The 14772-nt window shown below is 42.4% G+C and overlaps 1 protein-coding gene across 3 annotated transcripts in view; it reads right to left on the bottom strand.

Annotated features, from left to right (window-relative positions):
- Positions 1-14772, bottom strand: part of Acoxl (acyl-CoA oxidase like) — a 317884-nt gene that overhangs the window by 25372 nt on the left and 277740 nt on the right. For all 3 annotated transcript variants that reach the window (XM_040746264.1, XM_040746263.1, XM_040746265.1), the window contains exon 18: positions 118-219. In XM_040746264.1, coding sequence (XP_040602198.1) covers positions 118-219 — 102 coding nt within the window. The remainder of the gene's footprint in view (positions 1-117; positions 220-14772) is intronic.

The following is a 14772-nucleotide window of genomic DNA, read 5'->3' as shown; positions in this document are numbered from 1 at the left end:
AACACAGAGAACTAGAGCGCACAAGTCAGCCCTCAGAAACGGCAGGGCTGTTTTCTAAGAAAACGAAGAGCCAAAGGCTGCCACACTAAGTACCTGCTGTGTGCCGGAGAATCTTACCTGAGCCCTGATGCGCATGCTGGCCGTGGGAGTCAGGTAGTTATTTTCTAAGTACCAGCCCCGCTCCTGGAACACCAGCTTTGTGCCATACAACAGACAAAACTGAGGAGTGAGAGACAGGAAGAAAGCAAATGTTAGAAAACCAGGGGCTGAAAGGAATCTGAGGTAACATCACATCACATTTTCTAAAGCCAGAAGTCTTTAATTAAGATGGACACGTTTTTTACCTTTCCAATAAACCTTGAAAGCAATTCCAAAAGAAGAATAGTTTAATGAAGTCCCCCATATCAATCCCATTCAAGAAACATTAACACACAGTCAACCTTGGTTCCAAGTAACTCCCTGTATCCACCCCACTCAGGTGACTTAGAAGCCACCCAGAATAGATTTTGAAATACATACATAGTTCTGTTTGCTTTCCTTCTCATTCATGAAAAATACTCAGCAATGTCATCTTGATATTTTCCACTGAGCAGCATTTGATTAACTTTCACAAAAATAGCATTCCTCATTTACATCTTGCCTCAGTGTGTTTTTTCTGTTACATTTCTGAAACTGAGCACTCTGAATGACATCACAGGCCGCCACTGGGCAAAAAATAAACCAGTTTTCCAGAAGCAAAGTGGCTTTTCATCTAACCATTCATCCATTTGCTACTTAATGTTCCATAATCTCCAATCACACAGAAAGTGGGGGAGGAGTGTGCAAGGGCTTTCGTGTCTCCAGCCCCAGTCTGGGTTATCAGACCTCTGGCCTTTTGGCTTCATTTCAACTCCCACTCAGATCCCTGCTGTGGTATTGTGGCACCAAGCCCAGCCCTACCACTTCATCCATAAACACACCTCACTTTTTCAAAGATGGTCTTAGGTTGCAGTCACAGCTCAGTGACAGGGTACTTGCCTTGCATGTGAAGGAGATCATATTGGATCCCCACCACACACTTAAAAAAAATCTGAGTTTGGTGGAGAATGTCTGTAATCCCAGAGCAGGGAAGCAGAGGTGAGGGTGGGATGGGAGGGTTTCACGGGTCAGCCAGTCTAGCCAACCAATAAGCTTCAGGTTCAGAGGAAGACTCTGTCTCAAAATGAAAGGAGGGGACCAATCAAAGAAGATGCCCACTGTTAACCCCTGTCCCCCATATGCACACGAGGGTATTTTCACATACAGATGCACACACATGTGAACATGAATGTGCACACACACAAGATATGTGTGGGCAAGATGTAGGAAAAGCACAAGGGACAGTGGCTTCCTTAAAACTCTGGTTAGAAGAGTCAGGTGGGAAGATGAAGGGACGCTCCTAGTCTGAAAGAGCAGTGTGAACAGGGCTACTATAAGAAGAGTCCTGAACCTCAGATAAGGTGACTCCCCTCGGAGAGGTAAGAAGGACACTGGGAAATTCTAACAGTGCGCTATTCCTCTCGAGTCTCCAGCTGTTACCTGGACTCAACGGAGTTGAGAGGGCAAAGCTTCTGCCATGATTTGAACATGTTTCCCAGAAGTCCCCCTGTTGGACACCTAATCCTTATGTTCACATGTAAATGGTACTTAGAAGTAGAGCCTTTAAAGGAAATGGGGGTTACATGAGGTCCTGAGGATACGAGCAACATGACAGCTTTTATAAGAAGAGTGAATGGAGCTAGAACCTTCGCCCTGTGATGGTCTCAGCCATATTAGGATGCAGTAAGAAGCCACTCGCCAATAGTTGAGCAGATGACTACACCATGTTCTTGAACTTTCCAGCCTTCAGCACAGCTGTGAACCAAGTAAATTGCTAGTCTTCAAAAAGTATCCATTTGAGATATTTTGTTACAACAACAGGAGAGAAACTAAGATATATTGTATCCATGCAAGCCAAGTAGGTCAGCCTCCCAGGGATATAACAGGATTGGGAAGGGAGTAGAACTGGAGAAAAGACCAGATATTAATCTCAAGTCCCAGACTTAACTGTGATTGTCAGCCTCTCGTCCAGCCCTACCAATTCAAGTAAAAGTGCACTGAATTGCAGCAAGCTCCTGCCAAGCCCGCATCTATCTACACAACCCAGGATTAGTTCCACATTGTCGCCTATCCAGACTAAACACGGAGTTTACTGTGTCTGCTCTTTCCTTCTTTAGTCTCTTGAGTTGCCTTCCTGATGACACTCTGGAGCTGGCTTTTAGTTTTGCCTTGTGTCACAAAAATATAGTTAATATTCTGTGGAGGTTGCCCTCCCTGCCTTTCCTGGTAAATAGGAGTGATGCTGGTCCTCTGCGGTTACCAGAAGGACATTTAAGTAGGGGTACCAAGGACCCAATCTCAGCCCCTTTTGTGTCCAGCTCTTCAGGGACTCTTAGTGCTAGAAGAATCATTTATATTAAGCTTTTGTTTATTCTGGGTGTGAGGATATGAATGAGCTTGGATGAGCTCCAAGAGATATGGAGACTTCTTGCTTGGTTCTGTCTAGGGTCCAATAAAGAGACTCAGTCTCAGTGACTCATACTGTTTACTATTGACCTTACAACTTCTGCTGCCTGAAAAACAGATCAGAAGTCTGTGACAACTGCTCAACACCAGACCTTAATAACACATACTTTCATATTTCTATGCATTCTTTCCCCCTGGTGGTACATATGTTCGTATGTGCCTGTGTGCTGTGTCTCTCTCTCTCCGTGTGTGTGTGTGTGTGTGTGTGTGTGTGTGTGTGTGTGTGTGGTGTATGTACCCACACATGTGCATATAGAGACTGAGGGGTCTCCTGCTCTATCAGTTTCCATCTTATTCTCTTAACAGAGTTTCTCACTGAATCGGGAGTGAGGATGGTGGCCAGCAGTCCCCAGTGATCCACCTGTCCATCCCCTAGTGGCTTTTACTGTGGGGACTTAACCTCAGACCCTCATGCATGCACTGTAAGCACTCTTAAGCAGTGAGTTGTTTCTCTAGACCATCCTTTTTGTCTTTTGATTTGTTTTTCTATTTGAAACAGAGTTTCATTATGTAGCCTTGGCTGGCCTAGAACTTGCTACATAGACTAGGCTGGCCTCAAATTCATATAAATCTACCTTCTTCTGCCTCCCAAGTTACCACCCTGGGCCTTTTTGTTTGCAGTAGAATCAGCATTGACTGTTCCTTTCCTCTTACTACACAAACTCAGTTTTTTGTTTTGTTTTGTATAATTACGTGTGCATGTGTGCGTGTGTGTGTACACGCGTGCATGTGCCACATTGGTGAGGGTAAGATTCATAGAGACCACAAGAGAGTGTGGGATCCCTTAGAACTGGATTACAGGATGTCATAAATCATCTGATATGGGTTCTGGAAACCTAACTCAGGCCCCTGCACTAACTCAGCAAGTGCTCTTAACTGCTGAGCCATCTCTTCAGCCTTTAGTTTTTGTACTGTGTTGAACCCAATGGCTCCAGGATATTTCATTCTGTTTTTAAGATGCCAGAAAGAAGGAAATGTTTCCAGATGTTGTTTCATCTGTGTGATCTGTGGAGCGTCATTGCTGCCTTGAGTTTGGAATCTATGCTTTTATATGCAAAGTAAGATATAATGTACTCTCATACATCCCATAGTTTTAAACAAATGAGAGGGGAAAGTATCATCTGCATCTGGTTTATGAAAAATAGTTGATCATTTAACACTTGCACCCACACCCTATTGTGAATGGCTTTAAACAAACCCGTGAAGATATATCTATGTCCCTAAGGAGATGCTTATAAATTTGTTCCTTTAAAGTTATCTCCACAGTGTACCCTACCTCAAACCCTTCAAAATCACTGTGGATTTTGTTTTAATCACCTGATACCATATGACATTCAAGTTGGTAAAGTCTGGCTTACCAATACCATAGAACTTTTATTCTTCAAAGCTTAATGAACGAAATCAGATAACTTTTTCTAAAAACCTATGGGTTCTGGATTGGGGTGGCATGACCATGATGGCTAATGTGACTTGCCAACTTTGCAGAATTTAGAAATCACCTGGAAAACAAGTCTCTGGTCATGCTTATGGGGGTTATCTTGATTGCATCAAGTGATGTGGGAAGACCTGTCCACTGTGGGTAGCACCATTCCCTGACTGGCATCTGGACTATGTGTGTAGAGGAAGGGAGTGGAGCACATCACCCATTTATTGCTGTCTGCTTCCCGATTGTGGATGCTATGTGACCAGCTGCTTCAGTCCCTGCAGCCTTGGCTTCCTGGTCAGAAGAGACCACACCCTTGAATTGAAAGCCAGAATAAGTTCTTCCTCTCTTAAGTCACCTTTGTCAGAGTGTTTTGTCATAGCAACAAAGTAGAAACTAAGATAGTAGAGTGGGTGATTTTCTTCCTTTCCTGGAAAGTATGAACAGAGAGACTACATGAAAACTCTGAAAAATAAATGGTGGTAACCATGAGACCAGCATTCAAAGCACAGAAGGCTGAGATGGTGGTGAGTTTAATCTTTTCCCCCCTTTAGCCTTCATGCTGCTCATCTGACAAGGCAGGTGCCCAGGAGCAGGCTAACTAAAACACTGCTTTCTAGACAGAAGGAGAGACTCAGGGTACTACACAATACCAGAGAGGGTGGGCTTGGGGAAATAGACCCACAAAACTGTGAACTTTTGAGCTCAGTCATAGGTGTGCATATGTGAACTAACATTGCTAATCACCAAAAAGACTATAAACACTGGGGACAGAGGAGAACATAAGAACTAGACTGGCCAGTGAGTCGCAGATAAGCAGACAATCTGAATAGAATGACCATAGCAGATAGTATAATATATAATGGAAAACAAAGGAACAAATAGAGGAATAAAATAAATAGAAACACAATAAGATGGTGGACAGAAACACCAACAGTAACAAATGGATATAAACATTAGTAAAATAAGTGGTCTAAACACAATAGTCAAGACGGGTTTTCAAAATGATTTTTTAAAGTTTAAATAGTTAAAGTGTGTGTGTGTGTGTGTGTGTGTGTGTGTGTGTGTGTGTGTGATGCATACGTGAGTGCAGTGCCTGAGGAGGCCACCAGAGGAATTGAAGTTACAGATGGCTGTGATCTGTCTGATGTAGAAGCTGGGAACTGGACTAGGGTCCTCTGTAAGAAAAGTGTGTGTGCTTAACAGCAAATCATCACTCCAGTTCCCTCAAAATTAAGAATTTAATTTGTCTCTTCTTTGATCAGTCACTAAATGAAGTTTCTGTTTCCCAGACTCTCTGGCCATGGGATTGTAGGCTGGCCCTTCCCAGATCTATGTCTAAAATCCATATAAGAGAGAATATATGCCGTGTTTCTCTTTTTGTGACTGGGTTACCTCACTCAGGATGGTTTCTTCTAGTGTCATCCATTTGCCTTCGAATCTCAGGATTCCATTGTTTTTTTCTGCTGAATAGTACTCCAATGTGTAAATGTACCACATTTTCTCTATCCACTCTTCGGTTGAGGGACATCTAGGTTGCTTCCAAGTTCTGGCTATTACAAATAATGCTATTATGAACATAGTGGAACAGACATCTTTGTTGTATGAATGGGCATCTTTTGGATATTGGAGTGGAGTTGCTGGGTCTTGTGGTAGGTTTATTCCCATTTTTCTGAGGAATCTCCATACTGATTTCCAAAGTGGCTGTACCAGTTGGCACTCCCACCAGCAATGGAGGAGTGTCCCCCTTTCACCACATCCTCTCCAGCATAAATTGTCGTTGGTGTTTTTGATTTTAGCCATTCTGACAGGTTAAGTACTGAGCTGAACGCAAGAAAGCCAGTAACAGAGAGGGAGGACTGATGACCAAAGGGATTAAGCCTGGGCTGGTTTAACCCCCAGAAACAGCTGACCTGACAAAGGTTAACTCTTGAATCCCAGGCATCAGCCTGGGAATCCAGCATGGGACTGATCAAGACCCCCTGAATGTGAGTGTCAGTGAGGAGGCCTAGGTAATCTATTGAGCCTTGGGCAGCAGATCAGTACCAATCCCGAGTATACACACGGACTTTGGACTCCCATAGAACAATGTGAGGTGCACACTCACCCTGAACTCTTGGGGAAGGGTCTAGGCCCTGCCCTATATGAAATGACAGACTATGGACACCCCCATGGAGGGCCTCACCCTCCCTGGGGAAATGAGGGGAATATGGGGGGGTTGGGGGGAGGGCACTGGAGGAGGGGAGGGAAAGGGAGAGGGACCTGGAACTGACTTGTGAAGCAACCTTGTATCTTATCTAAATTTAAACTGAAAAATAAATTTAAAAAAAGAATTTAATTTGTATACAAATCACTTCATATATGATACAGGTAAACTAAAACCATGGTGATGGAATGAGATAATCTATGCCAAAACAAATCCAAAGAAACCTTCAGTGGCTCTGTTAGCATCAGCCAAATTAGACTTGAGAGCAGAGAAACTATCCAAGAGCGCAGAGGAGATCACGTAACAAGGAGGATGTGGACAGATGTGCTCTGAACACAAGGGATGTAAACAACAGGCTGTCAAGACAGATTCTTCAGACAGAATCAAAGGGACAAGGAGACAGATGAAGGTGGCGTATTAATGAGTCCAGGAGACCCAAAACAAGTGATAAATGGGTGTTCTATTGGGGAACAACTTACACAGATAACAGTAAAGAACCACCGCTGCATTCCTGCTCCAGAAGATGCAGTCTCTGCCCTTCTAAAGTGATCCACGATCCAAGAGAGAGAAAGAGAGCGAGCCCACCGTAGGCTTCTCTACCTTCAGGTCATGTGCACACCTGAAGCCATGCCCAAAGGGGTGTGGCCACTAACACAAATTCACTGGCAAGATAAGATACCACTACAGACAGATCCTCAAGTGTAACTGGAGGTGTCAACATTGGACTTTCAGCAATGAGGAATTTAGAGATAAGAATGTCAGCCAAGAGACTGTTGAACAGATCAGCAAGAGCAGAGAACTAAATCCTTTTTATTAGCCGATTGGATCTTACTGGTATAAGCTTTCACCCCACTGTACCATATAACACATTGTTTTTCAAGGGTATACGAACCAGAAAGACAGACCATATCCTGGATAATAAGAGCAGTTCCAACAATTGAAATGTAAACATTATGTATCTTTTTAGTTCTGTCTGGGCTTTGCATCACTTGTGTACTCTCTCTCTCTCTCTCTCTCTCCCTCTAATATATACATTTGTTTCTATATGTTGTAGTGTGTGTGCATGTGTGTTGCACCTCTGGTATGGAGACCAGAGAGGATGCTGGGTATCTTCCTCTATCAACCTTGAGGTTACTGCCATGGAGCAGAATGGCTCACTGAACCGGAAGTTTGCTACTTTAGGCAGGACAGCAAGCGAGCTCTCAGGATCTGCCTGTCTCTGGCCCTCAATACTGAGATTTCAGGTTCTAAGAACCACTCTCATCCTTTCATGTGGGATTTGAGAGTTTGAAATAAATTCCTCACATTTACAAAGCAAGCTTTCTCTCCGCTGAGACATTTCCCCCACCTCCGCATCACATATTTTAAATACGTGTGAGTAAACTCACAATAGTATTATATCTTTTGTTTCATCGTACCTTTTTGTTATTTTTTGTTTGTTTGCTTGCTTTTGTTTTGTTTTTCAAGACAAGGTTTTTCTGTGTAGTCCTGGCTATTCTGGAACTCCCTCTGTAGAACAGGCTGGCCTCAAACTCACAGAGCTCTGACTGCCTCTACCTCCCTAGTGCTAGGATTAAAGGTGTGTGTCACCACCACTCAGTTATATCATGTCTCATATAGTGATGTAATTTCCTCTATTTCCAGATATTTTCTTTGCTCTGAAGTCTGATTTTCCTGATAGTAAAACATGTATATCCTGTAATTATCATAAGGCTGGCAAATTAACCAATAACAACAGAAACCAAGACAATCTTTTGACACTTGGAGACTAAACTGTACCCTTCTTTTGTTTTAAAGATTTATTTATTTATTACATATTCAGTATTCTGCCTACATGCCAAAAGAGGGAACCAGATTGATTTGTAGATGGTTGTGAGCCACCATGTGGTTGCTGGGAATTGAACTCAGGACCTCTGGAAGAGCAGTCAGTGCTCTTAACCTCTGAGCCATCTCTCCAGCCCCAAACTGAACCCTTCTTAATAATTCATAAATAGAGAAATAAATCTCAAAGGAAGTGAAGAAAATTAAAATAAAATATACAAATATTATGGGATATAGAGAAGCAGTTCACATAGGCAAATCCATACCAAATTTTTAAATTAAAGAAGAAAAGTCTAATGTGGAATTTCACCTCAAGAACCTTAAAAAACCAAGACTAAAACAAGACTAGAGTAATCTGACAAAAAATAAACATAGGCTAGAAAAAAAGACAACAGTAAAATGACAATGGAAAAATAAATGAAAACCACACTTGTTATTTTATATGATCAACATAATTAACAAAATTTTAATGAGTTTAAGAACATGGAAATAGATACCAATTATTAAGACCTGATATGAAGATCCCAGCCCACAACTCCAACAGAAGCTCACTTCTCTACTAGAGACCACACACCAACTCCCAGAACCCCAGAGACTACACCAACTCCCAGAACCCCAGAGGCCACGTCAACTCTTAGAACTCCAAAGACAGCAGTGCCACCCAAAATTCCAGAGGTCAGGCAGGTTGCCAAAACCATTGTGGAGACACCCTACTGAAATATACCTCAACATCAAAGATAGACATTACATTAGAGTAAAGGATTGGAAAAGGATTTTCCAAGCAAATGAACCCAAGAAGCAAGCTGCTGTAGCCATTCTAATGAAATAGAATTCCAACCAGAATTAATTAAAAGAGATGGGGAAGGATACTTCATACTCATCAAAGGAAAAAAATCCACCAAGACAAATCTGAACATTTACATACCAAATGGAAGGGCAGCCACATTTGCAAAAGAAACATTACTAAAACTTCAATCATACATTAAACCCCACACATTAGTAGTGAGATACTTTAACACCCTATTCTCATCAATGTATGGTCATTCAGACTAATAGACATTAAGACTCAAATGGACCTAACAAATATCTACAGAACATTTCACCCAAACCCAAAAGAATATATCTTCTTCTCAGCACTTCATAGAACTTTCTCCAAAATTGACCATATTCTTAGTCACAAAGCAAGTTTCAACAGATGCAAGAAAATTGAAATAACTCCCTGCATCCTATCAGACCACCATGGATTAAAGCTGGATAACAACAGAAACAACATATAAACTCATGAAAATACCTTTTTTAATTTAATAAATTTTATTTAAATTAGAAACAATAGTATTTTACATATCAATCCCAGTTCCCTCTCCCTCCCATCCTTCCATCCCCCCACCAACCCCATCCCATCATCTATCCACTTCCCAGGGAGGGTGAGGCCTTGACTCAAACAAGCATGTCAAACAGTAATTCTGAAAAATAAAGTATTCTAAAATGAAACAATCTAAAATAACCTAAATTGATACTTATATGTTGAGAAATGATGGTAGAAAAATATTTAAATTTTTTATTTACTATAAAAAAACTCATGGAAGCCAAAAAAAACCTCTCTACTGAATGATCACTATGTCAAGGAAGAAGTAAGAAAGAAATGAAAGACTTCCTAGAATTCAATGAAAATGAAGGCACAACATACCCAAACTTATGGGACACAATGAAAGCGGAGTTAAGGGGCAAGTTCACAGCACTAAGTGCTTTCAAAAAGAAATTAGAGAAATTCCTCTATAGCAAGTTACCAGCACAACTGAAAGCTCTAGCACGAAAACAAGCAAACTCACCCAAGAGGAGTAGATGGCAGGAAATAAACTGAGAACTGAGATAAATAAATAGAAACAAAGAGAACAACACAAAGAATCAATGAAATAGAGTTGGTTCTTGGAGAAAATCAACAAGATAGACAAACCCTTATCCAAATTAACTAAAGGTTTAGAGAGAAAAATCCAAGTTAACAAAATCAGAAACAAAAGAATCAATGAAATGATTCCTAAGGATATTATGCTATACTTGTAGACAGGACTAGCATGACCCATCATCAGAGAGGCTTCATCCAGCAACCGATGGAAACAGATACAGAGATTCACAGCAAAACATTAGGCGGAGCTCTGGGAATCCCTAGGAAGAGGGAGAGGAAGGATGGTAGGACCCAGTGGTGTCAAGAACATCACAACAAAACCCACAGAATCAACTAACCTGGGCTCATAGGGATCAGAGACTGAACTGACAATCAAGGAACCTTGTGTACTTTGGTCTTCTTGTGGGACACCTAACAGTAGGAGCCTTATTTGATTGATATTCATGGGAGGCCTGCTCTTTTCTGAAAAACAGAGGAGGAGTGAATGGGGGGGGGGAATGGGGAGGGACTGGGGTGGGAAGAAGGAGGGGAAACTGAGGTCAGATGTATTATATGAGAGAAGAATAAATAAAACATTATAGTCACTCAGGCCCTGAAGTGGGGTGTGCATTCATGTGTCTAAAAAATAAGGTCACATATGAAGTAGCAGAAAGCATGGACACCATGGGCATCACTTATGCAAATCTCTCAATTTAGAAGATATAGAACAATTTATAGAATGTTGTATGTTACCAAGAATCAGACTGGAACAGTCTTACAAAGATAAAAGAAGTTGAATTCATCACTTAAAAGCTTTTGAAAAAGTCATGAAACATGATGGTCTTGTTGGTGAATTACACCTGTATCTAATAAATATCACCAAATGTACATAGTGTCTTCCAGAAAATTGAAGAGCAGGGAACCCTGATGTCTTCATTATTAATTAGGGTTTCTATTCCTGTGTTAAAGGGTTTATTTCTTCTTATAACTCTCAGTTTACCCCAGTGTACTTGGTTGGAGTGGCTCTCAGCCATGGATGGATTTTGCATTTGGCAGTTTCTGTAGATGTTTTGCTCATCAGAATTGATGGATTCTATTAGTGGTAGAAACCGGGGCTACCACCAAACATCCCGCAGGGGGCAGAGACACTTCCCTCCCCATATACTGTGTCTGGATGCACTGAGTATGTGTATACATGTGAGTACAATAATTGTCTGCTACTGTAACAAATACCTAATGTTTCCAACTGATAAGGAGACAAAGTTAATTTGGGCTCAGCTTGGAACTTTTTAGTCCAGGATCAGGCAGAGATACTACTCTTAGGCCTCTAGTGGGGAGCATGTGACATAGCAAAATTTGCTGAGATGGAAGAGGAAGAGATTGGGGTCACACCTCCCTTTTCCAGAACATGTTCACAATAATTTAAAACCTCTCAACAGGCCTCCTATCTTACATTGTCAATGTGGGCATTAAACCTTCAACACATGTGGGAAATTTACGATCCAAAAGATGCACCAAAGCTTAGAAATGTCATCTTAGAGAAATAAAGGCCTATGTTCACATAACAGCCTACATACGAATATTCATAGCAACTTAACATCTTGCAGTGGGTGAACAGATAAACTGTGGTAGATCCATACAATAGACTATGTCTCAGCTGAATCTCCAAGTCATCATGCTGAGAGAAAGATGTGAGTATACAAAGTTTAAAGATTGAGAAGTTCCACTTATACAGTCTCAAAAGGAGAAAACTATAGTGATAGAGACTACATCATTGGTTTCCGGGACTCATTAGAAACAAGAATTATAAAACCACAGCAGAAGACTAATTTTAAGAAAGGTTAAATTGTGTTGAATCCTGGTTGTGAGCATTAACAAAATCATGACTTCATAGTAACTTTAAAATATGCGGTTTAAAAAACTCCATTCTGACATTCCAGTCTTCAACAGATCACCCATGAGTCCATAAGATTATAATGGAAACTGGGGAGTTAAGACAGGAGGATTGCCATTAGCTCTATTTCCACCTGAGCTGTATAGCAAGTTCCAAGCCCCACCTGGGTACAGAGCGAGACTGTCCCTCACTTGTTTGAGTGACACTACTGTGAGCACACTCATGGTGCTCTGTAATAGTTAACAACATTGGCTGTGTGAGGTACTGACCTGAACACTGACTGGGTTGTGTACCATCATTGTGTAGTGACTTCCCTCTTACAAAAGCTGTTGGCAGCAAAACCCTTATGCCAGCCACAGCTGCAGGCATCTCCTATTTGCTCTATCTCACCACACCCCTTCCCTCAACAACGTGGGGTGAATGCCTATCACACACACAGCTTCTGCATCTCATTTTATGTCCAAGCCCCTCTCCCCTTTTTTTGAAATGGCAAACTCTAATGTCCACATTCTCAGAAGGTCTCTGCATTCAAACCTTGTCTTCTTCCCTCTTGGGTTCTCACAACTATGCGTTTTTCCCCTCCATTACACAATCTGCCTGCTGGTGTAATTATCTGGTCATGTGACTTACTCCTAGACTACAATATGATCAAAAAAGTGTAGCTCATGCATCTTGGAATGCCCCACTGTGCCCAGGCCAGTATCTGGGTCCCACGTGCAATGGAGAAGCCAAGGAGTTTCCTAGGAGTCTAGGCCCACTGGGACTCACAACAGAGAGAAAGCAGAGGGGAGTGGGTTGGGGGGGCTGCCTGCAATTTATGACAAGCCGGTGGCCTACATACATAGCCTGAGCTGCATAATAAGCTGAGAGATGAAGCAAATGGACCAAGTTGGCCTATGTTGTCAGAGAAGATGAACAAAGCTTATTAACGCATGGGAAGAACAGTATGAGTGCAGACCAGCTTCCCCCAGCAGCAACCTAGTTCTCTCACTGTGATGAAGTGGTCTGCCTCTGGCCTCAGCCTTTAGCCGCTTGGGATCCCCAGTACTGCCTTGTAAAATTGATGGGCGATGGTACACTATTCTGGTTTAAGGAATTTCTGTCAGCATTAGCAAGAAAGTACCAGCTTTGCGATTTCTCAGGGCATTCCTTACAACAGGAAAGCGACTTAAATTGGACCAGACTGGAGCAATGCCTACCTCTGAGCCACCTAGTACCCATTCAGTCCCCTCCAGGTCCCAGCTGTGAGCTCAGGTAAGACAGTCTTAATCATATTTAAACCAAACAGGAAGGCACTGTGTTGTGACAACTTTAGTGCCCTTTTATTTGATATTTTCCAGACTATCTGGAGATGTGTCTCCATTTAAAAAAATCAACCTATTTATTCTAGGAGTGAAAGGTGGGGAAGGAGTTTCATGTATCTCTTTGGCTGGTTCTCTCTTTAGCACCATGTTCTGAGGTAGAGATGACTTCCTCGGGATGGACCACATGCTGGTGTCATGGTTGATCAAAAACACAGGAGTTGAAAAAAGGCATGGACAGCCCCCGAGCAGCCTGCTGTCAGCTTGGACACAGATGCATCCTGCTCTCCAGATGACAGAAAATCAAAAGCTCAGAAGGTGAAATCAACAAGCACAAAGAGAGATGAGAGAAAGCTCTGGAGAAGGAGACTGAGGCCATGTTTTTATGATCTACTGCATGGTCTGGACAGCAGAGACCTGGACCCTGCTGTGTCTGAGCACCAAGTAGGGATGGCAGGGAAAGTCTTCTGTAACCTGGTGTCATACAGTTGGCTTGGGGTAGTCATACTCTGACAACCCCATTCTCTACCTTGTACAGTTTATGCACTCTACAGGAGTGAGCAGGTTCAGCAAGCTAGCCATGCAGGCTAGGCTACACCTCCAGGGTGTAGCAGGCTGGCTGGATTTTAAATATCCCTCAAAGGCCTGCATCTTAGAGGTTTCAAAATCCCTCAAAGGCCTGCATCTTAGAGGTTTCATCTCCAACTTGAAACCTTTAGGAGGCAGAACATGGGGGCACATCTTTTAGTCATTGAAATGCACCTTTGAAGGCATACTGGGGAATAAAAATAGATTCAATAAACCTTTAGTCCCAGCAGCCATGCTAGCAAGCCATAGGGGCCAGACAGTAGTGACACACAAATTAAATACCAGCACTCAGGAAAGGAGGGCAATCAGATCTCTGTGAGTTCAAGGCCACCCTGGGCTACATGAGAGCGAATCAGCCTAAAAGAGAAACAGAGCTTTGATCCCAGTACTAGAAAGGCAGAGATAGGAGTGATTGACTGGGTGGAGGAGATAGGAATGCATGGCAATCTGAGACAGTCTCAGGTAGTCTGCAGAGCAGTGGAGTCTGGAGATGCCATCTGAGGACAACATCGCCTCTTTGGTCTGAGGTAGAGGCAAGGGCAACCTTGGCTGTCTATTTTGCTTCTCTGATCATCGGCTTTAACCCCAATATCTGTCTCTGAGTTTTTATTATTCGTGCTACAGGGGAGCAGGGCTCTTCTGTCCAACCTAGCATCTTGGCACACAGATGAATGGCTTTGCCCTATTACACAGCTTCCCAAACCAGGTATCCCAAGCAGGGCATCCACCCAATTCTGGACCAAGATCTTTGGAACCAAAAACCAAAATAGAGATTTAGCCTCTCCACCCCTGCCCCATTCATTTTATGGTATTGTGGGTAAGTGCTCAGCTCAGTCAGGCTCTTCTCCAGGAAGTGTTTTAATCCAGAATCAGACTGGTCCCAACTTAACTTACTGCCATTCCTGATTCTCCACCATCTTTGGCTTCTTCCTTATCTTATTTTGTCTACGAATGCCCAGTTACCACAGTACCATTTGTTAAAGAAGCTGACTTTCTTCTGTTGGGTTTGCTGTTGGCATTTCAACAAGCCAGGTGGCCCTATTAGTATATGCATCTCGTGTGTCTGTATTTCTC

The sequence above is a fragment of the Mesocricetus auratus genome, unplaced genomic scaffold, assembly GCF_017639785.1.
Source record: "Mesocricetus auratus isolate SY011 unplaced genomic scaffold, BCM_Maur_2.0 Super-Scaffold_100004, whole genome shotgun sequence".
Lineage (NCBI taxonomy): Eukaryota > Metazoa > Chordata > Mammalia > Rodentia > Cricetidae > Mesocricetus > Mesocricetus auratus.
Note: the sequence above shows the minus strand (reverse complement) of the source record. Positions and strands in the feature narration are given on the sequence as shown.